This window comes from Meles meles, chromosome 15 (assembly GCF_922984935.1).
Source record: "Meles meles chromosome 15, mMelMel3.1 paternal haplotype, whole genome shotgun sequence".
Taxonomy (NCBI): domain Eukaryota; kingdom Metazoa; phylum Chordata; class Mammalia; order Carnivora; family Mustelidae; genus Meles; species Meles meles.
In genome coordinates this window covers 50,552,350-50,577,504 of record NC_060080.1, presented here as the reverse complement: position 1 = coordinate 50,577,504, position 25,155 = coordinate 50,552,350, and the positions used below count along the sequence as shown (strand labels likewise).

Sequence of the window (25,155 nt, the reverse complement as noted above, 5' to 3'; positions counted from 1 at the left end):
CCTCTGGTAGGTGTGTCTCTTAGTTGCAGTCTCAGCCACAGGCCCTTGGCATGCCAGGAAGCTGCAAGGAAATCTGAGAAAGGTGGTATCTGAGTTTTCCTCTTCACCGTGTGAGGCTGGCTCTCCCTCCAAGCACAGTGGGCAGGTCTCCAAACACAGGAAGGGGATTCATTCACTGCTTCTCCACAAAGTGGCACATGTTCACTACAGGTGGGCTTTCTAGAACGGAGTTCTAGAACTCCGGTCAGCGGGCCCAGGTGACACTTGCAAAACGAGCTTAGTCTGGCCCAGAGGCTGCCTGGTCCGCACTATGCTCCTGCATTTGATTCATCAGGCCAGGGCTAAGGGCACTTCATCTCCTGAGAGCACTTGAATTAAAACCCTGTGCATGTCTTTGGGAGCGTCAATGGAAAAGAGTAGTACTGGGGAGCGGCAGCCTCCTCCGAAGCTGGGGACGTTCCCCAAGACAAGAGAACACCTGTGTTCTCTGTATCTGCGGTGACCTGTCCCCCCTCCGGCCACCGCAGCTAGAAACTGGGGGCACTGGACTCCTCCCTCTCACTCATCCCCAGCAGCTGGCTGATCCTTTGGGGCTAGCAGTTGCCCCTGCTGCTTCCCAGCTCTTGTCCCAGCAAGCATTGTCTTCAGTGGCTGACCTCCCCAGCTGGGCCAGGCGCCTTTGTGCTCTTGCTGAGTGCCCTTTGAGTGTCTCTTCTGATTGCCTTTGCCACCGGAGCATCAGAATGGTCTATTTCCTCGTACATTCAGTAGATCATTGACTATGTCTTATGAGTCTTTTTATCTCTGGCACCTGGCACATGGGATATGCTGCTCAGTAACTATTAGACAAACGGAAAGAAGGACAAAGGGGAGAAGAGTAGGCTGAGCTTGAGAAGGGTCCCTGGACTAAGCAATGAAATGTGCCCCCCCCCCACTCCTACCCTTTTTGCTGCTAGCAACGTGCCCTGTGCTCGCCAGGTCCCAGACCAGCTCCCAGCCGGGCGCTGAGCATCCTCTCTGGCGTGAACGGTACAAACAGAAGACAGTCAGGGAGTCCTCTGGGTTCACTTGTAGGCTTCCTGCCCTAGGCGATCCCGGGCCGCTGGGGACCAGGTAGGGCCTCATGAGGAGGGAATTGCAGGAGACAGAAGAGGCCCCAGGCCCTAGCTGGGTAATATTGCAACATTAGCCCCAGATTGCCCTCCGCAGGCAGGCTTCTTCTACACAAGAAAAATATAAACTTAAGTCACTGCTGTTTGTATCATTGTATACATTGTATACATATATCATTGTATACAGCTCAACTAGTAACCCAGTGGCTCTAAACTTGCCGTGACATTCTCTCTTGCCTCCTCTGGGGTCCCTGCTTGCAGGACAGGTGTGTGTCAGAAACCTTGCAACCAGAAACCCCGGAGAATGTTACCGGCCCTGGAGACCCCCCTGCAGTGGATAGACGGTTCCTGGGTGCCCGGGACCAGCACAGGGGGACGAGCGAGGTAAGGGGGTGGAGAGAAGCCGTGCCGCCCTGGGCAAGGCTTTAGGCCTACCTACTCCTTAGGTTCCTTGCTCTGAAAACAAGAAAGATGATCCTCAAAGTTCTGATAGCTTCAAGCTCAAAATATTTGCCTTATGAATGAAAAAGTAGTATGGAAGAGATGGAGGGCTTGGGTTTAGGTATCACACCTGGGCTCCAATCCCAGCTGGGCCACGAATGAGCCATGCAACTTTGACCAGTTCCAGAACCTCTCTGAGCCTCTGTTTTCCCCAAGTCCGAAAGTGAAACTGTCTTTGCTCCCACTTTGCAGGGCAGTTCCAGGATTAGAAATACTGTAGACAAAATTCTGGGTACAGAGTAGCCACTCAGTAAGTGGAGCCCGTAGGTTTTTGGATGGAAAGTCTCTCAGGGAGCCTAGCTGAGCTGAGGCTCGGGCGATGAGGTGCAGAACAGGACGGGAGGCAGGAAGTAAGGACAGACCAGGCAGGTAAGGGGTGTGGGCAAAGGAAGGAAGACGCAGGACGTGATCGTGAAGTGGGGGTACTGTGTGGTCCCAAATGGGGAGAGAGGACGTGTGCCTAAGTGTGATGCAAGACAGACAAGAGCCATTGCTGCTTCTGGCGAAGGCAGCTGCACGGGTCCCGTGGCCTGTGAGCTGGGCACCACACGGGAAGAGAGTCTGTAGAGCAGAAGCTGGGATAAGTGGTTGTGGAGTTAGCGCCATGGACAAAGGCAGGGAGCTAGGAACGTGTCCTGCACATTCTGGGGGTGGGGAGGGCAACGGGGCAGATGAGGAATGCGCAAAGGCTTTAAATAGAGCCCTTGGGGCCCTCTGCTCTGCGAGGCAATATAGGCCGGCCAGGCCCCAATGTTCACCCTGTGTCCTACCAGCTTCCCCTTAGCACCTCGGCGTGGGCTGAGTCTGTGAGGCCAGAGCCAGGATGCCTGGGTCTGGAAAGAGCCTCTGAGGTCCCCCGGGAGACCTGGCAAAGGGGCTGATACAGGACTTGTGTTCAGAAGGTGAAGGGCTTGGAGAGCAAGCAAGCAGGCATTCACTGCAGCTTCCTTCCCGCCTGGCGGCTGGCTGCGCGCCCTGAACTTGACCTCAGATGACCTGCGTGTTCCCTTCCTGGAAACAGTTCCATGGCCAGAAGCCGTTGAGCTTTGGCTTTGGCTTTCTTTCTCCTTCAGAGCAGAGACTTTGCCGCCGCTGAGACCGGCTCTGCTGTGGAATTCTCCCCGCTACCTGAGCAGGACCTTGCTTTCCTCTCCGTCACCTGCCAGCACGTGTCTGCGGCTCCCAACCACCCTCCTTGCCTCTTGTCAGCCTGCATGGTTCTCAGTTTTGCTTCCGTGACTTTAAGAGTGTGAGATCACTGTGTAGATAAGGACAGAAAGACCAAGGGGGAAGTGTAAAATGTTTTCCCCAGGCTGCACAGCGAATGCCTAGTTACTACAGTTACTACAGTTACTACAGGCGGAGCCGGGACAGCCCAGGAGCCTGCCTCAGGCCAGTGCTCTCCGTCTGGCTGGGAGCTGCATAACCCCACACTCCTCAAATTCATGAAGGTGGGAGGTGTGCAAATCCAGATTAATGTCAGCGTCTCGAAACCCTTGGGTGAAAAAGTGAGTCTTGTTTCAGGCATTGTTCTTGTTAACAACACCTAATTGGTTGTTCTGTGGACTGGGTCAGCCCAAAAAATAATTCCAAAAATGCTTGGATTTGTCCAGTGTCGCTGATTAGTGTTGCCTTAGGAAACTAAATCCAGTATTAGCCCTGGTAAGGGGAAGGAACTGCAACATTTTCTCTTCAGTCAAATGCATAAGGTATACAGGAGACAGAGAGAGAGCATACTTACCAAAGAAAGGGACTAATTTCTAATCAGCATACAAACTAGAATTTGTTAATTCCGCGTAGGCTGATTTGGTCCAAAGCCTTTTCAGACTTACCTTTGGAGCCAGTTTATGGGTCCCAGGAGAGAGACAGGCTGTGGTCACCATTCAACAGGAATATGTTGAATGTCTGGGTCCCAGGCCGAGTGCAGGGTGTTGGGAATGAGCGGGGTAGGGAGACAGGCACATGCGTGTTCTTCACGAGTGACCTCTTTGCTTAAAAAAAGACAGTCTTATCCAGGCTTGAATACCATCTTAATCATCAGGTTTGGTACTGAAAGATATTTTTGACTGTTTTCTAAAATTAAGCTCCTCCTCAAAGGATAGAGAATGAATTCACTGATTGAAACTACCCAGAAAAAAAAAAATGTAGCTGAGACAAAGGCAATCTCAAAAGAGGAATTCCCAAGACATTTTAAGCAGTGGCCACGCAGCCTCCCAAGGAGACGGTTAAATAAGAACATGTATTTGGAAGCAGTAGGTATTTAAAATGCAAAGGCACATTTTCATGAGAACAAGGTTTGGGCTTCTGGAAGGCAGCCACCTCTCAAAGCAAGATGACCAAATGGTCTGAACCAACTCAGATCTATTGGCTGCTGTCCACTGGCCATGAGCCCTTAGGCTAAGACCGTCCTGGGCATCCACATCTGACAGCACCTGCCTACTGAATCTCCAAATCAAGTCAAATTACAAGACTGACAGAGCTTAGAAACAAACCTGCTTATTTGCATGGGTTCCCATGTTGCCAAGGATATTTCACTGATCAAAGATAATTGTTTATCATCTGAGTTTCCAGGTTCTAACAAAGAGCTCATTCTACAGGCTTTCTATTTCATGCAGACCTTTCTTATTTACTCTCTCCTGGAAGCCATACCCCCAACTCCTGCGGTAGGCACCAAATATCCCCATTTTACGGACAGACAAACTGAGGTTCGGTTAGCCAGCTTGCCTAAAGCACACAGCTACAGAGGGCCACTGCTGAAGCTTGAAACCGGGTCTTGCAGTTCATCCAGCACCAGAGGCCTAAACTTCTGCCAAAACGTGAGATGGCTTCGGCAAGCAGAGGTTCCCAGCCTGGCGCATGTTAGACCACACCCAAGTGTGGTTAGATGTTGCCAAGCACATGAGGCTTGGGGCCCCCCACCCAGATCCATTCAACCAGAATCTCTGGGTGTGGGGCCTGGGCACCAGGATTCCTGGAATTCTCCAGGTGGCTGCAATGTGCAAAGCCACAGTCATTCTGTTAATAATCAGGATTGGCTTCCTTCTTTCTCAAGGAACTGTTTTCCATGTGTCTTTTTTCAAAATTAATTTTTTATTACTCCATTATAGGAATAATATTATTTGTTAAAGTTTTAGAAGAAAGGTTTTTTTTTAAGAGATTTTATTGATTTGACACAGAGAGACACAGCGAGAGAGGGAACACAAGCAGGGGAAGCGGGAGAGGGAGAAGCAGGCTTCCTGCTGAGCAGGGAGCCCGATGTGGGGCTTGATCCCAGGACCCTGGGATCATGACTTCAGCTGAAGGCAGACGCTCAATGACTGAGCCAGCAAGGAGCCCCTAGAAGACAGGTATGAAGAGAAAAAAATCATCAAGAGATCCATTGTTAATATTGCGATGTATTCTCTTCCTATCTTGGTGCGTATCTACTTACAAATATATATGATTTCATATATTTCATAAATGTTTTCCAATGTTGCCAAATGTTTTTCAAAAACACTATTTTAATATTAAAACAGAAAAGATATTTTCAAGATTTATTTATTTTAGGGGCGGCAGGGACAAAGGCAGAAAGAGTCTTAAGCAGACTCTGAGATCAGGACCTGAGCTGAGACCAAGAGTGTCACTTAACCAACTGTGTCACCCAGGCATCCTAAAACAGAGATTTTTAAAGATACGGTCTACAACATTAATAGTGATTAACACTGGACTGCATATTTTTTTCAGATTTTTCTTTTTGCCCATTTGTATTCCCATATGTTGGAAAGAGAATTGTTATAGTCTTTGCAAAACTGAATATTTTCATTTTATAATCTACCAGTTTGCTATGATTATTAATGAGGTTGGGCTTTTTATATTTTTATTGGTCATTTGTATTCCTTCTTTTGTGAATGTTCACATTGTTGGCCTCCCCACTCTACTTTGGATATTCATGTTTTTTCTTACACATTAAGAATACTAAGTATAGGGGTACCTGGGTGGCTCAGTAGGTTAAGCATCTGCCTTCGGCTCAGGTCATGATCCCAGGGTCCTGGAACTGAATCCCCCATCAGGCTCCCTGTGAGCAGGGAACCTGCTTCTCCCTTTCCCTCTGCCTGCTGCTCCCCCTGCTTGTGCTCTCTGTCAAGTAAATAAATAATATCTTAAGAAAAAAAAGAATACTAAGTATATATAACACTTTCCCGGTTCATTTGTTTTGGAAATATTTTCCCTAAATTTAGCATTTAATTTGGGTTGTTGACATACAAAGAGTCTATTGATTTTGTGCTCAGAAATACCTTTAGACTACCTGATCAGGTAAACAGTTACCAACAGTCTCTTCTACAGGTCTCAGTGAATAATTGTCTGCTTACATAGGAGCAATTTTTCTGGTTAAGCAGGATTGTATTGGTCTGGACTAAGAAACAGTTCATCTCTTACAGGAACCTGACTTGAAATGATCAAAACTACAATACTTTTTAGGACCCATTCCTTGACCTGCCCTACCTGATATGTGATAATGTGAAAAACAGATTGGTAGGCCCCACCTTTGCAGGACAAAACATTTGAAAGCAAACGATACGGCATAGCCTCTCTCATAAAAGACTGCCCCACCCTAAAATTAACAAAGCCCATTTTCTCTCGGATTTCAGAAATAGGGTAGGTCGTAGGAAGGTACCACTGGGCCTTAGGTGGAGACTTACTTTCAGCCCCAAACTCCCCCGGTCGCAGGCCTTGGGAACAGACTCTAACCCTGCCGCAGGGCTGTTCGGAATGTAGCATTTGGTATATACATATGCTAAGAAATGATATGTTGTTTCTCTGACATTCAGATTTAACTGGATGTCCTGTGCACAGGCCCTGCAGCTCAGGTATATCACGGAAGGAATTTGCCTGCCTGCCTCCAAGGAGCCTCTTATCGTCAAAGGGCAGCCTCCTCCCTGGGCCCTGGGGATATTTTCCAAAAATCCCACAGCACCGACTTTTCTACACCCATCGGCATGTCCTCATAAACCTCAGCTCTTCCCCCAGGCCCCGTAGGTTGCTTCCAGCTTTCTGTGTGTCATTGTTCTTCTTCTCCCTCCTTTTTCTAGCAGCTGTGAGGTTCTTCTGGGGCTGGTGGACCTGGGGGAGGGGGTTGCGGAGTGCCCATCACCGCCTCACTCACGTGCCCTCTGCCCACTCCACCTTCCTGTTTGAGGCGCTAATCTGTACGTTCACTGTGGCTTCTTTCTGCCTTCACACCCCTTTTCTGTCTGAAAGGCTTTGATTCAGCATAAATAAATATATTGTTTTCCAAAAGTTGGATGTTCAAATTCATGCTTTATTGAGGTTTGGAACCGCCAATGACAGGTGGATGTGGGTCATGGCCTAGTCCTGTCTTCAGGAGGACAACCTAAAGAATGGCAAGAAGAGGGAGGCATGAGCTCATGCCCACCCCTTCCCTGGCTTAGCAGATAAATACTGCCATGTTGGCAATACAGACTCCCTCCCCAGGAACGCTGCCAGAGTGACCTCGAATGACTCAGTCCATCAGTGCAGGTGTTCCCAAGAGCGCCTCTCCTGCTCCGTGGGGAAGCACTGCGGCTTTTTCATCTCTAGCCCATTTATCCCTGAAGACTTTGCAAGCAGAGCTTCTCCATTTGTAGGGTGCCCAGGAATCACCTGGAAGGCTTGTAGGAACACAGAGCCTGATTCAGTAGCTCTGGGGTCTCCTGAGAGTCTGCTCTCCTGCACACCGTCAGGGCTGTGGCTGCTGTGGGCCCACCTGTCACACCAGGAGCGCCTAGACTTTGAAACTTCTCCTGATAGGCTGCAGGATGGCCCAGGCCCCCCATCTTTTCAAGTCCAGGGCTCTGGTGAGACTGCCAGGCCCAGGAGGTCTAAATCCACAGTGGTGGGATCCATATCTGTGAAAAAAGAGGCCTCGGAGTGAGGGCAAGGAGGGGAACGGGAGTGAGACCTGGGTAGCTACCTAGAGGCTGAGAGAGGGGACAAGTTCAGGACAGTTTAGAGTGGAGGTGGCAGGCTCTAGGGCCGCTTGAATATGTAGGGAAGGACGCGTTTGGAGGACTGGAGGACTGTCATCTTCAGCTGGGGAGGCTGTTGGGGGTCTTCTACTCAGGGGCAAGTCCCATCCTGGGCACCTGGACATCATTACCTCCCTTCTCCTAGGTAATACATAATATCCTCCCTAATCATTGTATACATTTTAACTCCGGTTGTCATGGCTACATGTGGTTAAAATATTGTAAGCCCCTTTCTCTGTGAATGGGGAAGAGGAACCAGGGGATGGGACAGGATGAAAGGAGGGGACCATCTGAGTGCCTACTATACACCAAGGTCCGAGATAGGACATTGTCATAGCATGGCTCCTTTGATCCTCTGCAAAGGAGGTGGTATAATTAGCATTTGGACAGATGGGAAAGAGGCTGGGGGAGGGGAATTACCTCACCCACAGTCACAAGCCAGTGCACAGCGGAGCTGGAAATGGAGCCCAGGCACCCAGAGGGAGCATCTCAGTGTTTGGGGAAAAGGGAGGTGTTGGGGGGGCGCACGCAATGGCCAAGTGGATTTGTAGGGGCTCTGAGGATGGGTTTGCCAGCATTGTACAGTTCCTGCAAATGGGGCTTGACGCTCACGCATAAAGGATATGGGGCAGGGGAACCTTGAGAATGAAAGGGGTTGATATCAAGTTCAGGTCTCAGATGGGACAGGCTCCTGCTCTGCAGAGATGGAACGGGGGTGGCATATGGAAACAGGTAATGGGACAAACAGGTTGAAGTTGAAGCCATCTTGTAGGGATGCTCAACTCTTCCTAAGAAGGCTTTGCAGTGCTCCAGATGGGTTCTTAAGATGTGTAGCTCAAGAATTTCACGATTTCATAGTGTACGTATTTTCTGTGCTTTCCTCTCCCCAACTCTCCACCTTTTTTTTTTAAACAAATTCCTTTTAGAAAGGCTGACCTTGCTCTTCCGAAAACTTCCTCCATACGTCCTCATGTCATCAGTCCCTACCCTGTTGACGTGACTCTGTAAGTCTCTCTCCAGTACTTTTCTCCACCCTGACCTCACAACCCACCTGGAGGCCACCGTCATTTTGTTCTCACCTGGGTTCCTGCAGCAGCCTTCCTGCTGGGTGCTCTGCCTTCTTGCTGAGATGCTACCACATCTCCCGTAGGGCAGCCCTGAGTGAGATGTGCTCTCTTCCCACAGCACAGTTCACAGGACGGACCCAGGCACTCTAACAATGTGCTGGGAAGGTTCAGTCTCAAGAGACGATCAAAGGCTTCCTGGAGTGTCACCCCAGTTTAGCCAGGAAGGATGAGTGGGAGTGAATAGTGAGAAGGCAGGAAGGGCTTCTGCCATCACTCTGCTGTTTTAGAACTTTCCTTTAGCAGGTGGGCCCCTGGTGATAGAGATACCCTGAGTCCTTTCCACTGCTGGATTCTTTCTCAATTTAACGTAAATTTCTACTGAGTTTGCCCCACGGCCACCCATCTCTTCCACTATGCTTCCCTCTGCTCAGATTTCCTTGTCCCTGGTCTAAGTCTCAGAATCCTCTCTAGTGGGAGAAATGACAACGCAATAGAATGGGAATCTCAGATTCTCGTCCCCAGGAGGCAGAAGCGCTCCTGAAACGGGCGGAACTGATTGCACTTACACACCCCTCGAACGTCCACATCCACTATTCCCTGTGTGTTAGTGCTGTTAACCAAATGTTTGCTTCTCCTTCCAGGCACATGGGAGCATTGCACGCACGGTGCTTCCTGGCCACGTTGCGACTTGCTTTGGCCACTGAAACGAGAGCAGAAATGATGTGAATTGCTTCCAGGTAAACACTTTGGAAATTAGTGCTTGATCTACCCCATTCTCATGACCTGCCTTCAGGGTCGAGGAGGCAACCTGTCCAGTTGCAGCTGCCTGAGTCCCCGAATGGCTATGGGAAACAGAGCTCCTATGGGCCCCCAGTGGACATATTTTATGATTGACACATGGGGCTTGTTATTATCATGAAACCTAATGGATCCTGACTGTTACATTGGGTCAAACCAAGGCTTGGGTGTGGGTTTACCAAGGCCTTTATACCTCTTTGGTACTCAGCAGCCTGTGTCTTGGAGTCCATTGAAGTTCCCACCCTCCTGCCCAGCTTCCTTAGGCTGGAAGATTTCCAAGTTATTTCATCTCTTTCCTATTACGGTGGGGACCTCGCATTCTCCTTGCAAGTTATACAGTCTATTTGATTCAGCCTAAAGTCAAAAATAAATCAGGAAAGCATTTGCTGAGTTACTCAGAAAACGTAGTCTAGATCTGCTACACACATCTCACTAACCCATGCATGACCAAAAGGAATCTACGGACACATCTCTCTCTTCCTAGGAGCAAAATGCCGGCTTCTGCCCCATATCAGTGCTGGCCCTGATAGGTGAATTACAGAGGTCCAGGATTGTAGGCCCAGTTGTGCCACTTGGTAGTGAATGACCTTGGACAAATTACCTCTGAGTCCCTGTTCCTTTATCTGTGAGATGGCGATAATAAGAATAAAAGCTATGTCACAGAAAGAAAAGGAAAGTAACACTTGCACTTGGCGTATTCGCCACTCTGCAGACAGAATGATAATATATGTGGAAGAGCTTTGAAACAGGAAAGCTCTATGTAAACATTAGCTGATAATATTTTTAACCAGTACAGGACCAAAGAAGAAACACGTCCCCAACCAAATAACCCCCCCTCCCCCGCCCATGCCTTCAATCTTTAAAGCCCAGGTGGGGACTTGGCTGTATGTTTACATTTCTGCAAAAGGTTCCATAGTGCGAAGCTCTTTCAGAAAGGGCAAATTGCGTCTTAGCTAAAGAGGAGCAGGGCCAAGCATCTCAGAGGTTAGTCACACGCGATCATTCGCAGGTTCTGCAAGCAAGCGGCAGCGCTCATTCCACGAAGTGACTTCCAGAAGAACCATGCGGGCACATCCAACCCAACTCCCTGTGCTCTTCGCCGCGTGCTGAATCCACCGCAGTTCCTCAGTGGAGCGGGAAGTCCTCACGATTTCCCAGCCCCACCTCCGTCCCCAGCCAGGGAAACGCCCCCTGCCAACCCTGCAGAGCTCGCAGTCCACTGGGCTTGTTTCCTTCGCGACGGGATTTCCCTTTCTAACCCTTGGGGCAGCTGTGGCAGCCAGGTCCTGACCTCACCGGAGCCCTGGCCTAAAAAAGGCTCCGTCTTGGGTCGCTGGGGGGTGGGGCCAACCACCCTGCTTAATTAAAAGGAGCCTCTCCCGGTCTACTTCCTCTAAGCGCCTGCGGCCTGATCCTGGCCGCCGCCTGGGTGCTGATCTGGCTTCCCAGCTGCTGGCTTCGGCTTCGGCGAGCCCAGTGCTGCTCCAACTCCAGCGCGCATCACCCGAAGGCTTGTTAAAACACAGCGCTGGGCCCGCACCTGCAGTTTCTGCTTCAGTGGGTTTAGGTGGGGCCCGAGAGCTTGCATTTCTAACAACTGCCCAGGTGTGGGTGATGCTGCGTCTGGGGACCACAGTTAGCAAACCACTGCCTCTAGCTTAATGCCGCCTCTGGGCGGAGAGGCTCGCTGGGCACCTCGGGCTGCTCTTCCGCCCTGAGTGCGAGGATGGAGTAACCCGGCAGCACAGGAGGCTGCAGGGCCGAGAAGGACCGCTAGAAAAAAGACAAAACAAACGCGGGGAAGCTTGTGGGTCTTCTATGTCACTGGGATATGTTATTGGTCAGGTTCTACTGACCTCTTTTCTTCACTCAATGCATATTGATCCAGTGCTAGGTGTACAGTTACAAAGGTGAAAAGACAAGGTCCCAGCCCTCTACAAGCCCAGAGTAACTGGGAGGGAAATGTACCAACAATTACAATGCTGATAAGATAAGTGTTGCAAAGGGAGGGAGCATCAAACTTCTTGGGGGGGGATGTAGGTGGGGCTCTGGAATCCAGGGAGCTGGAAAAAGTTTCATAGAAGAACTGGCATTTATGCTGAGACTTGCAGGATGAGTAGGAATTTGGCAGATAGGAGTAGCTGGGGCAGGGTTGGGGGGGTGAAGCGGGAAGGGGTTTCCCTAGGCACAGGAGATGAGCAAATGAGAAGGGCAGGGTTCCAGAGGGAGAAGCAGTTGGGAAAACACAGGCAGGTGTCAGGCTGGGCCTGGTTCCCCTCCCACCTCCCTGGCTGCTCCTTGCTAGTCTCTGTGGCTGGCCCCTTGTCAGGGCTGTTTCTCTGGAGCCCTTTCCTTTCACTCTCCGTGTCCGCTACCGTGAGCTCCTCCACACCTGAGGCCTCACACTGTGCTCAGCAATGAGGCTCACGTGTGTGTTTCCAGTTCCACATGGATGGCTCCAGGCATGTCTCCTGCCGCACTCTGCTTGGTGAATGGCACCGGTATCCACCTAGCTAGCTAAGCCCCAGGGTTTTGTGCAACAACCCCTGCTCCCATAGATGACTGGTGGAGAGTACTTTAGCACAGTAAATTGCTAAGAATATGGGAGGAAAGATGCCAGGCTCAAATTCTGAACCCACCATTTGCTAGCTGAGTGACCTTGGGCAAGTTACTTAATCTCTGTTTCTTTATCTGTAAAATGAGTTTCTTGATAGTACCTAGTTCACAAGGTTGTTCTACAGGTAAGACAATAACTGTTCTCATTTATTATGCCTTATGAAGAAAAAAAGTAACTGATTTCAAGTAATGCTGTCTAGAATGCCCTAGGCCAACTAGTTGGATTCTCTCAGAGTTGGTGAGTACCTTGTCCAAGGCCACTCTGCTAGCAAATGACACAGCTGGGTCTGGAACCCAGAATTCGCTGTCCCTAAGCCACCTGCTTCGCCCCATTGTCACGCTGCTATCTGGAGATTTTGAAACAAATAGGGAAATGCTTATGGTATAAAGTTAAGTGAAAAGAAGGCAGCAAATTGCGTAATCAGAGCGAGTACAACCACGTTATTAAAAAAAAGGAACTAATCTACAAATAGAAAAGGCTAGAAGGAAATGTAGCACATAGTTAAATGGGGTTGTATTTGGGTGGTTTGTCTTCAAATTCTCTGTATATGCTACATTTTCTTTTACATAATTTTCATTAAAATGAAATTATTAAAAACATTAATTTAGTATCCTGACAACAATTTCAAGTCCCCAACCTGTTCTCATGTTTGATTGGAAATTACACTCTCAAAGTATCTCTTCTCAGCTCTAGACTTACTTCACTGAACAGAAACTCTTTAGACCTCTCAAGCACCCGGGTAGGAAGTAAGTACCGCAGCCATGTTCCTACCCACCCACAGCTGACAACCCCGGCCCGCTGCAGCAGGCTGTCAAAAAAAGGCCTGCGAGGAGGGAAGTTCCAGGCAGAACCCCGGCTTCTCCTACCGCCTAGGGCTTTCTGGACAGCGCTACTTGAGATCAGTTACTTTTTTTGTTTCTTCTAAATAGCCGGCCGAATGCTCTTTTTCCAGTTCTGGCTGAGTTGTTAGCTTCAGCCGGTCGGGGATGCCTGCCAGGTACCTGGCTCCCTGAGCACCGCCCAAACTGGTCAGGCCAGTCCGCCCCGTGGTTGTTTCTGCCAGGACTTGCCCGCGCGCGAACGTGTGTGTGTGTGTGTGTGTGTGTGTGTGTGTGTGTGTGTGTTTTAGAGACCCACCCTTCTCCCCAGCAACCCAGGTAGGTGGAAGGCAGCCGCGGGCACTCGCCTAGCAGTCAGGCCAGATGGGTGGAGCAGAATTAATTTAACCTGGAATTTCAACTTGGCCTGCACAACAGGTGAGGGAAAAAAAGCAGCAGAGAGAACGGGCAGTTTGGCAACTTGGAAATATTCTTGTGCCGTGCTCCTTGTCCTCTGCCTGGAAAACAGCCCAGGGTGACTTTTCAAAGTGTGTGCACCGGCTAATGGGGCTTGGTTGCGCCACGGCCCCCGCGGAGGCTCTCCGAGCCCCTCCTGAACGCTGTCCTCCCCCGTTACCCTCCGCTACGCGCCCGTTCCCCCTCCTCTGGGAGGCAGGGCGGGGGTATCGGGTTAGTCTTTGTTTTCGACGCGAAAGAGCCGAGTGCGGCGCGGGGGAGGCTCGCGATGGCAGGGCCCTGGGGTCCGCCTCAGTACGGCGCTCGGCCGTGACCCCTGCGAGGGTGCCCCGCGGCCGGCCCGCAGCCTCTGACCCCGGGTACCCCCTCCTTGCCGGCCAGGCTGACTCGGTACGCAAACGCGCGATGTCCCCCATTGTCCTGCCTCGGAATGAGCGAGCGGCAGCTGGGAGAGGGGGGTCAGTCAGGCCCGGAGCTCGGGGCTCTCGGGGGCTCCGGGACCGTCCCGGACCGCTCGGGCCCACAGGGAGCGGCAGGAAGTGGGGACACCGGGGCTGGCTCGGCCGAGGGCCTAAGCTGGGAGGTCCGCGTGCCCCACCCCGCGCGGCCCGCCTCGCCTGCCCGGGCTGCAGAAGCGCCGGAGGGCGGGGGCCGCCAGCCCCAAGGTGGCAGCCGGGTCCTGGGAGGGCCGATGCGGGGGTGGGGAGGTACTGCAGGTGCAAAGGCGCGGCGGCGGAGCCGGGCCCTGCCGCCACCAGCTCCCGGGCTGCCCGCTCCGTCCCCTCCCCCCTCCGAGGGAACTCCCCTCTCTCTCCCGCCCTCGCGCAGCCCCGGGCCCGGCGGAGGGGGCGGCGGGGCCGGCGGGGCTCGGCCGGGCCGCACGTGCGCGCCCTCCCGGGCGGGGGAGTCCCCGGGCGAGCACGTGCCGCGGCGCGCGGGGGGCGGGGAGTCCCGCGGACGCCTTCATTGCTGCTGCTGCTGCCGCCGCGGCCGCCGCTGCCTCTTCCTTCCTCCTGCGCCGTCCCCTCCTCGGCCCGGGCGGGGGGCTCCGCGCGCCGAGCTCGGCCCGGCCAGGCGCTCCGTGAGGCGGGCGCCCCAGGCGGCGGCGGCGGCCGCGACGGTGGTGGCGGCGGCAGCGCGGGCCGGGAAACTTTGCCCCTTTGTGCGCTCCGCCCCGGAGGCGGCGGGCAGGTCGGTGCAGTCGGTGCAGTCGGTGCCTTTCCGGCTCCGGGGTGGGGGAGGGGCGGCGGGGAGGCGTGGGGGGCCCGGCCCGGGGAGGGGGGGAGGGGACGGCCCGGGGGCCGGCCGGGTGGGGGGGCCCGCTACTTTGTTGCGGGGGACGGGGCGGCGGTGCTACGGGTCACAGTGTAGCGGAGCCGGGCGGGGGCGGCGGGGCGGGGCGGGGGCTGCGGAGCCGCCGGAGCCGAGCGGCCGAGGCCCCAGAACAAAGGAGCCCGAGCGGCGGCGCGCGCGCGGCCCGGCCCGAGCTGGAGCGCGCCCCCCTCCCCGCGCCCCCTCGGCGGAGCGGGCCTCCCTCCCCGGTCTGGCCGACAGGCGGGGGAGGGGGGCGCGGCGGGGCGGCCGGCGCGGGCTACCCAGGGCGCGCCCCTGTCCAGGCCGCTTCCGTGCCGGGGGCGCTCGGGCAGCCCCGCCGAGTGAAGCTCTCAGCAAACTTTATTTTGAAAGCCCTGCTCCCTTGGGGAGGGGCCCAGCGACCTCCAGTGAGGGGTGTGTGTGTGGGAATTTTGGTGAAACTCTCCGAAGCCCGGGGGTGGGGGGAGAGGACAACTTTCTTAGAAATCTCACCTTGATTACCCCCTTACATTCGTGGGGCAGGTTCCCTCAGCACCCCCATCGGGCCCAAGGCCTCCTCCCACAGGCGGGGAGCGGGTGCCCGTGCGTCCTGCCAGCGGTTCTGGGCACGACTTCATGTGAGCAAGCCCTTTCTCTTCCCCCATTTTCTCTTCTTCCAGAAGCAGGAAGAGGTAACATGTGAAAGTTGTCCCTGAGCCTCGAGTGATGCGCTTCCCTTTTCTGTCTCTTTTTTAGGCAACGCTGCTTTCTTCTCCATCATCCTGCCCCCCCCCGGAGGACAAGTACTAGGAGAACCTCCTCAACCTGCCCAGCCCCCACCACACACACACCTGCTCACCTCATGCCTGGGTCCAGGGTGGGTGAGGGTGAAGAGCCCGCCCAGCCAAGATGATCCCTTCTCTGGGGACCGCGGCTGGTGTCCTGCCCCAGATCCCGGGCTCCAGCAGATGGGAGAGTGGCCCCCGGCTGAGCCCGGCCAGAGTGCTGCAGAGGAGGTGAAGAGGCGCCCATCCTGGATACTGGAGTTACTTGCCTTCACCCTTGTGCACTCTTGACTGACTTAGGAGAGAAGGACCCGGTGGGGGGCCTTGGCGGGCAGGCAGGACGCTAGACCGCGGCCCTTCTCTGACACCTATGCCCCTGCCCCTGGCAGCACTATGAGCCAATTTCAGGTGCCCCTGGCGGTCCAGCCGGAACTGCCAGGCCTTTTTGACTTCCCTCAGGGCCAGGTGATGGTAGGGGGTTTCCAGGGGCCTGGGCTCCCCATGGCTGGGAGCGAGCCCCAGCTCCGAGGGGGTGGAGATGGGCGAAAGAAACGAAAACGGTGTGGTACCTGTGAGCCCTGCCGGCGGCTGGAGAACTGCGGGGCCTGCACCAGCTGCACCAACCGCCGCACGCACCAGATCTGCAAACTGCGCAAGTGTGAGGTGCTGAAGAAGAAGGTGGGGCTTCTCAAGGAGGTAAGTTGGCCCTTGCTCGGCCGCCCTGCCCTTACCACCGACAGCTGTCCTCCCAGGGGCTTGTCGGACACCGTTCAGCTCGTGCTTCCGTTCTCATTCTTTCCTTCTAACTCTGGATGGGGCCATGGGCCGGAGCGGGCTTGCGCTTCTTTGCTGGGCTGATGGTTTGTAAGCGAGGAACCAGGGGGCAGGGGGCTCCGGCCAGCACTCTCGTCTCTGATGTTTGCATTTGATGCAGGACACATCCAGCCTTATTTCCAGAAGTTTTTTGTCCTGCTTGAAGCCTCAGGTGTACTTCAGGGTCACACCAATGCTTGAGTGACATGGGGAGTGGTGGTGTCAGGTAAGGGGTGGAGACTGAGGGATTTGGAAAGAAAGATTTGGGGTGACAGGGTGGTTTTATGCTGCCCTGATGGAATGGGATGGCCCCATCATTCTTCTCAGAAAGACAGCAGGAGCGCCAGCTGGAACTGGAAATTTAATGACAACCCATGATTTGGGTTCCCCTGCTGGACTGAAGTACTTCTGGAAGTCAAAGACTTTTCTTTATTTCGTGTTCTCAGGACCTGGCCCAGTTCCTTGACAGGTAGTCGGCACTCGGAGACTAATGGAATGAATGAGTGAATGAATGACTGATGTGCTTTTGAGACCCTGTCAAGCCCAGGAAAGAGTACTCCCTTTATTTGAAATAGGGGGATGGAGGAAAGGAGGAGCGGGAACGAGATGAAAGGGGAAAGTGGAGAGGTAGTGACCGTGCACTGGTCATCTTTCCCTTCTAGTCGGGTGGCGGGCTGCCAGCACGAGGTTGGTGGCAGCCTCGATAGCGAAGAGTTGGCAGGAGTAGTGATGAGCAAAGTTGTGCAGCTTGGGAGGAGCGGTGGAGCGGCTGAGGTCGCTCTAGGCAGCGGAACTGGCGCTGGACAGAGCCGGCGGCCTGCGCTGTCTGCGGGGCTCCTCCGCTCTGCCACTGATTTGTCCGAGGGCTCAGATGACTTGGGCCCCCTCTGTGGCCCTGCCTTCTCCCTGGGGAATGGAGGGGTTGCGCTTGATGGCCTTTGAAGCCCTTTCCAGCTGGGCTGGGAGCCGCCGCGCTTCTGAGGGCTAGGGCACCTGTGGCTTCCACAGGCTGTCGGCTGGCGCTCGGGATTTCCCTGACCGCTGAGCGAGCGCCCAGCTGTGCCGTGAGCTTGATGGGGCTGTGGTCCGGTGGCTGGGAAGGAAGCTCCAAGTGTCGGGGGCAGGGAAGTGGGTGTCGCTGGGATGTTTTTTGCTCTTTTCGCCTTCTGTCCACTCCCTGTGGAAGCTGCCTGTCACGGCCCAGGACCACAGGCTCTTTGCCTGACTTCCCCGGTCTCTGGTTAAAGCAGGCAGCTCCCCACCCCAGCCTGGGAGACCATGTCCATCCCCTGTATGTTGCTGGTGCCGTGGGGAAGTTGGCATCTTGCTGGTGCGGGGCCCTGTGGGTCATTTCTGTAAGCGGAGAGAAGAGCAGGGGTAGGCTTCACTGCTTAGCAAGCGATCTGCTGTGCTGGTGTAAGGAAGACCTGCTCAGTCTACTTGAAAGCTTGGTTCCCTTGGTTGCTTCCTTCAAGCATTCACCCTCCCCCCACTTACGTTTCACTCCACTTCTCCTGTGATCAAACCCGAGGAGCTGGGGGGCTGATCTTTCCAAGTTGGATGTTCCTGGAACCAGTGGCCCTGTCGAACAGTGTCTGAGCTTTTCTTGGGGCAGCACCAGCGGGGCATGGCCGAGTGAAGGGGGCGGGGAATGAGGCCAGGGTCCTGTCATCCTTGTGCTTAAGCTGCTGGCCTGGGCAGCCTGGTGATCATGGTTCAAGTACAGGGATCTGGCTTGGCTGAGGCTTAGACACAGCTCTGCTGAGAGATCTGTATCCCTGTGGACCTCTCCATGGCCGGCTGTCCCTCTAGGCCCCCAGCATCTGGGGCTGGTGGCCCGAGGTGTCCCAGGACAAAAGGTCCGCATATGGGCATGTAGACCAGTGCTGGCCCACAACAAAGTTCTCCCAGTTTCTAGAGAAGTAATGGAAAGGAGACAATTGGAGTGAGCTTTTTTGGACCTGTTTTAAGCATAGGCCCTTTCAATTTGACGTTCAAAATGTGCTTTCTTTTACAAAACGAAGGTGCTGATGGAAAGTGGGTCTATTTTTTTTAAGTCTTTACTTGGTAAAATACAAGATGGTAACTAGTAGCTTTAGATCTATGGCTTTTTCTTGTAATGGGTCTGTGAAAGCTGAAAGCGTGGGACCACTGTCCAGACCATGCTGCGTTTAATGAGCGTGTCTCTGGCACTGTCGTGGAGCTGAGAAACATCCTGAGAGGCTCTGCTTGCATGACTGAGCCAGGGAACCAGCCCCGCATTTACCAGCCCCAGGGGGACTGCCGGGACCTTAAGCATTAGACCTGAGCAACCTTGTAGCAGAGGGAATGCGTCCTGGGATTGAGGAGGTTGGGAAAGGGGGAGACATTACTGACATCTGGGGATGGTTTTTGGTTTTGGCTCAGGAATGGACCTTTAGAGTTTGACCCTGATTCTTCAGGTGGGGCAAGACACAGCATCCAGGAGTCTCTTGAGAACCAGTCCATCTCCTTGCCTCCCTGCTCTCTGGCATTTCTTCTTCTAGGCCTCTTTTTCTTCCATCCCGTCTCCACGTCCCCCTGCCTCCTTTGAGCTGTCTACTGACAGCTTCCTTATATCATTCTGTAAAGGGGGAACATTATCTTAGGCTTCCCTTCTTTCTTCCCTTCTCCTCACTCTTTTTTGTAGTGTGTGTGTGTGTAGGGGGAGGTCCTGTGGAGCCCCTTCTCTCAGAAAAGAAGTTCATCATTTTAAGACTAAAGATAGATCCCAGGGATGGGCCCTCCCACCAGAGCCAGGTGACTCTGCTCTCTGGGACTGAAAGCGAGGTCATCTGCCTTGATGTGGTTTGTTCCTGGACTGCGGTCTTCCTTCCTAATGGCAGGAAGGATTTAGGTCCTAGGCTGATGTCTGAGGCTGATAGTCTTCACAGTCTTTTACCTGAGTGGTGACTTATAGCACAATGAAGATGCCTAATTAGAAAAGTAGGGCTTGGGACGCCTGGGTGGCTCAGTGGGTTAAGCCGCTGCCTTTGGCTCGGGTCATGATCCCAGAGTCCTGGGATCGAGTCCCGCATGGTCTCCTTGCTCGGCAGGGAGCCTGCTTCTCTCTCCACCTCTGCCTGCCTGTGTGCTCTCTCTCTCTCTCCTTCTCTCTGACAAATAAATAAAAAAAAAAAAAATTAAAAAAAAAAAAAAGAAAAGTAGGGCTTGGTGGGTGTGGAGACAAAGTATGCCTCAGACCCCAAAGTAAGCACTATACTGCTTACTGTCTTGAGCATTGGTGTCTCTTTCTCTCTCTCTCTCTTTTTAAAGTAGGCTCCATGCTGGGAGCCATTACTCATGACTCTGAGTTCAAGACCTGAGTTGAGCTCAAGAGCTGACACTTAACTGACTGAGCCACCCGGGCCCTTGAGCATCGGTTTCTTAGTTGTCGGATGGCGTGACCCTTCTCTGCGGGGTTGTTGTGAGGATTAATGGAGATTAAAATATGCATAATGTCTGGCACATAGTAGGTAATCAGTAGACAGGGACAAAACATTCCTAGAACATCTAGAGAAGATGGTTGGGAGTGAACCCGAACTCTGAGGGGTGAAAGAGACGGAGACAGTGTGGTGTCTTTATGCATAAACAATTCTGTATTAGTTAGTCTCTGAGTGGTAATTGTAGAGATATAATACAAATTAAGTGTTTATCTCTAGACATCTTGTAGCTTGCTCACAGAAGAACACTGGAGCCGGGCTGAAGGAGGGAGGAGTTTGCCAGCCTCTGTGCTGGGGGAGGAGGCTGGACACCCGGGGGCTGGGATCTGCTGTGGTCTTGGGCCTGACTGAGAAGTTGCTCATGGGTGAAGGCACAAAACACCCGATTAGGAAGGGTCGGAGAATAACTCTTAATGGAAAAAAAATCCAAAGCCTCCTTAGAAAAACATGTGTGTGAGGTGGGAAGCTTGACTGAGAACATTGTGGGTGAAAACGAAGAGAAATGGGGAGATATATATAGTGTGAAAACACTGTGTGGCCCTTGGCCACATGGCTTCAGTGGCTCTCTCTGCCAGTTTTGAGACAAGATACCTCAGCGTTGGGGACCCCTCCACAGTATCAGAATACCTGTGAATTCTTGCCTGGCCTGTTGGTAGCTCTGTGTTTCTGAGGACAGAGGCTGGGAGGAGGGGTGCTCTCGGGCTGGTGCCAGTTCCCACCAGCAAGGGGAGAATTGACTGGTAAAACAGAGGTGATCAGATCCATTGTCAAGAAAGGAACCCTAGCTTAGCTTCTGTGAAGCTGGAGTGAAGGCTGGGCAAGGACAGGCATTGGCCACAGAGTTTAGAAATTGTTTTTCAAATGCAAACAGTTTTTAACCCCATGGCCACAGGCTTTAAAAGGGAACTTAGCAGGAGGGATAGGATTGTCCCCTCAAAAGGAAATGCTGACAGTACAGCCCTGTGTGGTGCCCCAAGGAGGAAGGTGGTGGGACTCGGGGAGAACTGAGCCGTCTGGGTGGCTGCGCGGGCTGCTGTTGAGTGAGCGTGGATGGTGGAAGGCCACGCTCCATATGTGGAAAGGGGGTGCGTGTCGCTGAGGGCAGATTCGGGAGTGGTCTGACCCCTTAAGAGGAGTGTCAGGAAGTCCAATGGCCAGAATGTGCTGAGGCTGGTGGAAAATACCCAAGACAATAAACGTCTTGTGTATACCCCTCCGGCAAGAACGAGGAGAAGGAAGAGTAGGCTTACAACTTCGGCCACATAGCTGGGGACGGAGAACAGCGACCGGGCCCTGCCGTGTGGGGAGGAGTGAGCTTGGGGAAGACTGCGCGGGGGTGCTTGTGTGCTTCGGGAGGGAGGGCCTGTCCGGTGCCTCAGCCTGAGTGTGAGCCATTGGCTCCCTATGGAACAGTCACCTGCGCTTGCAGAGTGACAATCTTTATGCAGTCACGGTGGCTGAAAGACTGGAGACAGGCAAAAAGTCCCAATTTTGCAGAGATTTGGGAAATTATGAACACATAAGCTTGATGTCCATTTTGGCCCACTCTAGAGCAGATTGTTCAAAAGGTGGTTTGTGAGACTAGAAAGTCCAGGTCGTGAGCTCTGGGGAGGGGGGTTGGTCCCTGTGGCTCTTTATAAAGCTGCCCAGCCAAATTAATAGATCTGGTTTTCTACAAATAAATGATGGCATCTCCTGCAGAGATCTCCTGGACAGATCAGAAGGCCAGCTTTTTATTTAAAGTCATCCTGAAGAGAGGCCACTATAACCGCCTCGTTCAGTCTCTTCATCAACTGTGTGGCCCAGGGATTCCACTTTGCCATCCCCTGGGTTCTACTCTCAGGGATTCTGATTTAATTGGTCTGTGGTGAACCTAGTCGGGCTGGGGCTCCCCAGGTGCATCTAATGTGTCGTTAGGGTGGAAATTCGCTGATGCAGATGAGAGACCGAGGCGATGGGCGCCCGCTTGGGCTCTTCTAGTTGCTTGCTTGCCCTGAGTCTCAGAGAATCTGAGTGCTTCGTGACCAGGTGTCCTCTGTGCCCGTCAGTGGACCAGCCGCACTGGTGTTACCTGGGGGCTTGTTAGAGCGGCAGGATCTTGGGCCCCACCTAGGACGTACTGAATCAGAATCTGTTCTTTAACCAGATTCCCAGGTGATTTGTATGTGCATGCGGTGTGAGGAGCCGATCTTCAGCACTTGTGAGACTGGGAGAAGGGGGTGGAGCTTGGAGAGGGGGCCAGAAGTAAGTCTGGATGAACAGGTAGACAACTCTAGTTGCCAACAAGAGTAAGGAAGATGGCCCACCCGTTTTTCTTTTCTTTTCTCTCTCTCTCTTTCTTTCTTTTTAAGATTTATTTATTTCAGAGTGTGCATGTGGGTGCACGTACACAGGGTGTGGGAAGGGGCAGAAGGAGAAGAAGAGAGAAACTTAAGCAGAGTCGGAGCTGAGTGTGGGGCTCCACAGACACGGGGCTCGATCTCACGACCTTGAGATCACGACCTGAGTGGAAACCAAGAGTGAGCCACCCAGGTAGCCCCAACCCAACCCATTTCTTTGCCCTGCAGCTCAGGGAGACAGGAACCTCTTGAGATTTACTTCAGGTTTATTCTTGTTCTTCTGGAACCCATTACCTTCTAGTCTAGTGGGTTATCAGTAAAACCCCTTAAGAACTTGTGGAGGGGCGCCTGGGTGGCTCAGTGGTTTAAGCCTCTGCCTTCGGCTCAGGTCATGATCTCAGGGTCCTGGGATCGAGCCCCGCATCGGGCTCTCTGCTCCACAGGGAGCCTGCTTCCTCCTCTCTCTCTGCCTGCCTCTCTGCCTACTTGTGATCTCTCTCTCTCTGTCCAATAAATAAAATCTTTAAAAAAAAAAAAAAAAAAAAAAACTTGTGGAACTTGTGCCTGTGTGTTTTGAGAATAGTCGGGAGAAGGCTCTCGGAAGATGTCTGCTGGTAAGCAGCCTGACAGGATCTTGGAGCCCGTGAGAGTAGTAGATGGTGGTGGTTGTGAAAGAGGGGTGTGTTTATAGAACCTTGGATCTTATGGGAGGGTTTGGAGACTTACGGAGAAGCCATGTGTACCATCTTCCTAAGATGCCTGAGATGTTGGTGGGGAGTAGGTGTGTCAGCTCTGGGAGGGGGGTGGAGTGGTGAGGGCTGTGGTGCAGGTATTAAGTTGAATGATAGAACAAGGGGTTAAGGGGGGGCAGTCTGGAGCAACGGACCCCCGTCAGAGCTGATGGAATCTAATCAGTGAATCCAGAATCTTGTACTTGTTGAAAAAAAGAAAAACTAATACACAGGTAAGGAACCCTGGTTTCCTAGCAAGTAGGAAGAGCTGAAACTCCAAAAGCGTTGTTGACAGCCTCTCTTGAGGTCTGTCAGAATGGTCACATGTAGGATAACTGAAGGAGATAGGGCTGTTCAGCTTGGCAGTGAAGAATGCCAAAGTGAGTCTTATGTGAAAGAAGGAATTTCTATGTGTAGAGGAGTGTGCAGAACTTTTAGTAGTGGGTGGAAATTATAAGCAGGGAGATTGAACCTGTGTTAGAAAAAAAGAATTGTCTAGGGATGCCTGGCTGGCTTAGTCAGTGAACATGCGACTCTTGATCTCGGGGTTGTGAGTTCAAGCCCCACTTTGGGTGTAAAGCTTACTTTAAAAAAAGAAGAGGAAAAAATAAATGCCTAACATTTACAGCTGTTCCAAAAATGAAGACCCAGCCCTGAGAGGGAGTGCCTCTCCTGTGCCTGCACATGTCTGGGGAGAGGCTGGGTGTTGAATGGTAGGGATGTCATGAGGACATCCTCTGTCAGGTGGGGGCTTCCACGCTTGGTGTCTCCTGTTGAGACTGCGAACTATAATATCAGGTCTGTTTTCATATTACTTAGACAATTACTTTGCAGAAGAAACATTGCTCTTAGTAAAAGTTTTTGGTCAAGTTATAGACAATCTTAGACCTAGACCTAATCTCAGACCTGTGTTGGAGTAAAGTCTGTGAACTTTCTGAAAATTTCGGCCAAATGATGTGTGAAGGTACTGGGTGTGTTTTCTCAGGGGAGAGGGCCCGTGGTTTTCAGCAGATTCTCAGTAATACTCAGGGACTCGCCAGATTTAAGAAATGCGCTCTTTCTGAGCTGTCCAGTATGGTAGCCATTAGCCCTGTGTGGCTATTTAAATTTTAATTAATTAAAATGGAATAAAACCAAATTCGGTAACTCAGCTGTACTAGCGACCCTTCAGTTGCTCAATATGCACATGTGGCCAGTGCCTTGTGCCCAGGACTGCACAGATAGCCAATGTTTCCATTACGCTGAAAAGTTCTGTTGAATATGGAGTTTCCCTGTGTGATCTCTGGACCCTCACTGAAACCTGTAACTGGGTTGGGGACATAGTTGTTTGTGCTGGCCGCTCTCAGAAGAATATTTTGGATTGGGATCCCTGTCCCCACCCCACCTCCAAGGTAAGCAGGGAGGGGTGGGGAGGGGTGTGGAAGGGGCGGGTGCTTTCCTAGGCTCTAACACACCCTGAAGCTCCTCTGCGCTCTCCTGGAAGGCATGGGCTGTGTTTTAATCACCGCTGTGGGGAAAGAACAATAGGAATGAGGCGTGGCTCCTTACCCAAAGGCTGTCTCTGAAGCTCCCTAGGGGGAAGTGGCCTTTCCCACCCCCCAGTCTGGACCACCGGGGAGCCTTGCCTGTGTTTACATCTGTAAACACAGATCTGCCCGTTGTCTCCTGTTTGCCTTGGGCCTCCGACTGGTTGAAAGATCACATCAGAGGTCTCAGGAGTTTTCACTAATTCCCTCCCCCTTACCCGTCACTTCTTCATGGCTCTCTTGTGGATCAAAGGTGGGACGCTCAGGAAGAGAGGTGTTAGAAAGGAAAGGCTCCCCTTCATCTCCCTTGAGTCCTCTTTCCGCCTGGCCAGCTGCTGGGCAGGGGTGGTGGTGGTGTTGAGGGCTGTGGTGGGTCTCTACTGAGTGTGACCCGAGCAGGGCAGAGATTGCTGCCGTGCTTGCTGCGGACACACCCCCTGGGGCCTCATCTTTTTATTAGTTTTTGAGGGAGAAGAGAAAGCAGGCACCTGACTTGTGGGGTGACTGGCAGGTCTGCAGGTGACCCCAGGCCTGGGGCTTGATGGCTTGCATCAGGTTGTACAAGTTCTTCCTCCACTGCCGGCTCTGACCCGTGTAAGTGCCAAGTCCAGTGACCACCCCCCACACCCTAGCTGGGGAGGCTGCGAACAGAGACGCTGCTGGGAGAGCAGTAGTTCGGGACCCTCCAAACGGAAGGGGAGCTGGATCGGGTGAAGTCCTTTGGGGGCGTTTACCAGAGGGCATGTGCCCCCTCGGCCCCCACCCCACCTCCTCACAGCTTGAGGAAGCCTCAGGAAGGGGCCTGGGGATTT

General features: G+C 52.8%; 2 protein-coding genes and 1 long non-coding RNA gene across 3 annotated transcripts in view; 2 read left to right on the top strand and 1 right to left on the bottom strand.

The window, feature by feature from the left end:
- Positions 1–6,872: 6,872 nt before the first annotated feature.
- On the bottom strand, positions 6,873–16,133 carry LOC123925510. Its single transcript, XR_006815031.1, has 4 exons — positions 16,043–16,133; positions 9,252–9,385; positions 7,254–7,498; positions 6,873–6,984 (listed from the first exon to the last, which is right to left on the bottom strand). It is a non-coding gene; the product is annotated as an uncharacterized LOC123925510 (long non-coding RNA).
- Positions 9,852–15,693, top strand: LOC123925509 (translation initiation factor IF-2-like). Its single transcript, XM_045978744.1, has 2 exons — positions 9,852–14,586; positions 15,445–15,693. Exons 1-2 carry the CDS (start codon positions 13,826–13,828, stop codon positions 15,599–15,601), a joined length of 918 nt encoding a protein of 305 aa, XP_045834700.1. The 5' UTR covers positions 9,852–13,825; the 3' UTR covers positions 15,602–15,693.
- TET3 (tet methylcytosine dioxygenase 3) overlaps positions 15,703–25,155 on the top strand; it is a 99,113-nt gene continuing 89,660 nt past the window's right edge. The window contains exon 1 of the mRNA XM_045978739.1: positions 15,703–16,169. Within this exon, the coding sequence (XP_045834695.1) occupies positions 15,867–16,169 (303 nt within the window). The 5' untranslated portion in view covers positions 15,703–15,866. The remainder of the gene's footprint in view (positions 16,170–25,155) is intronic.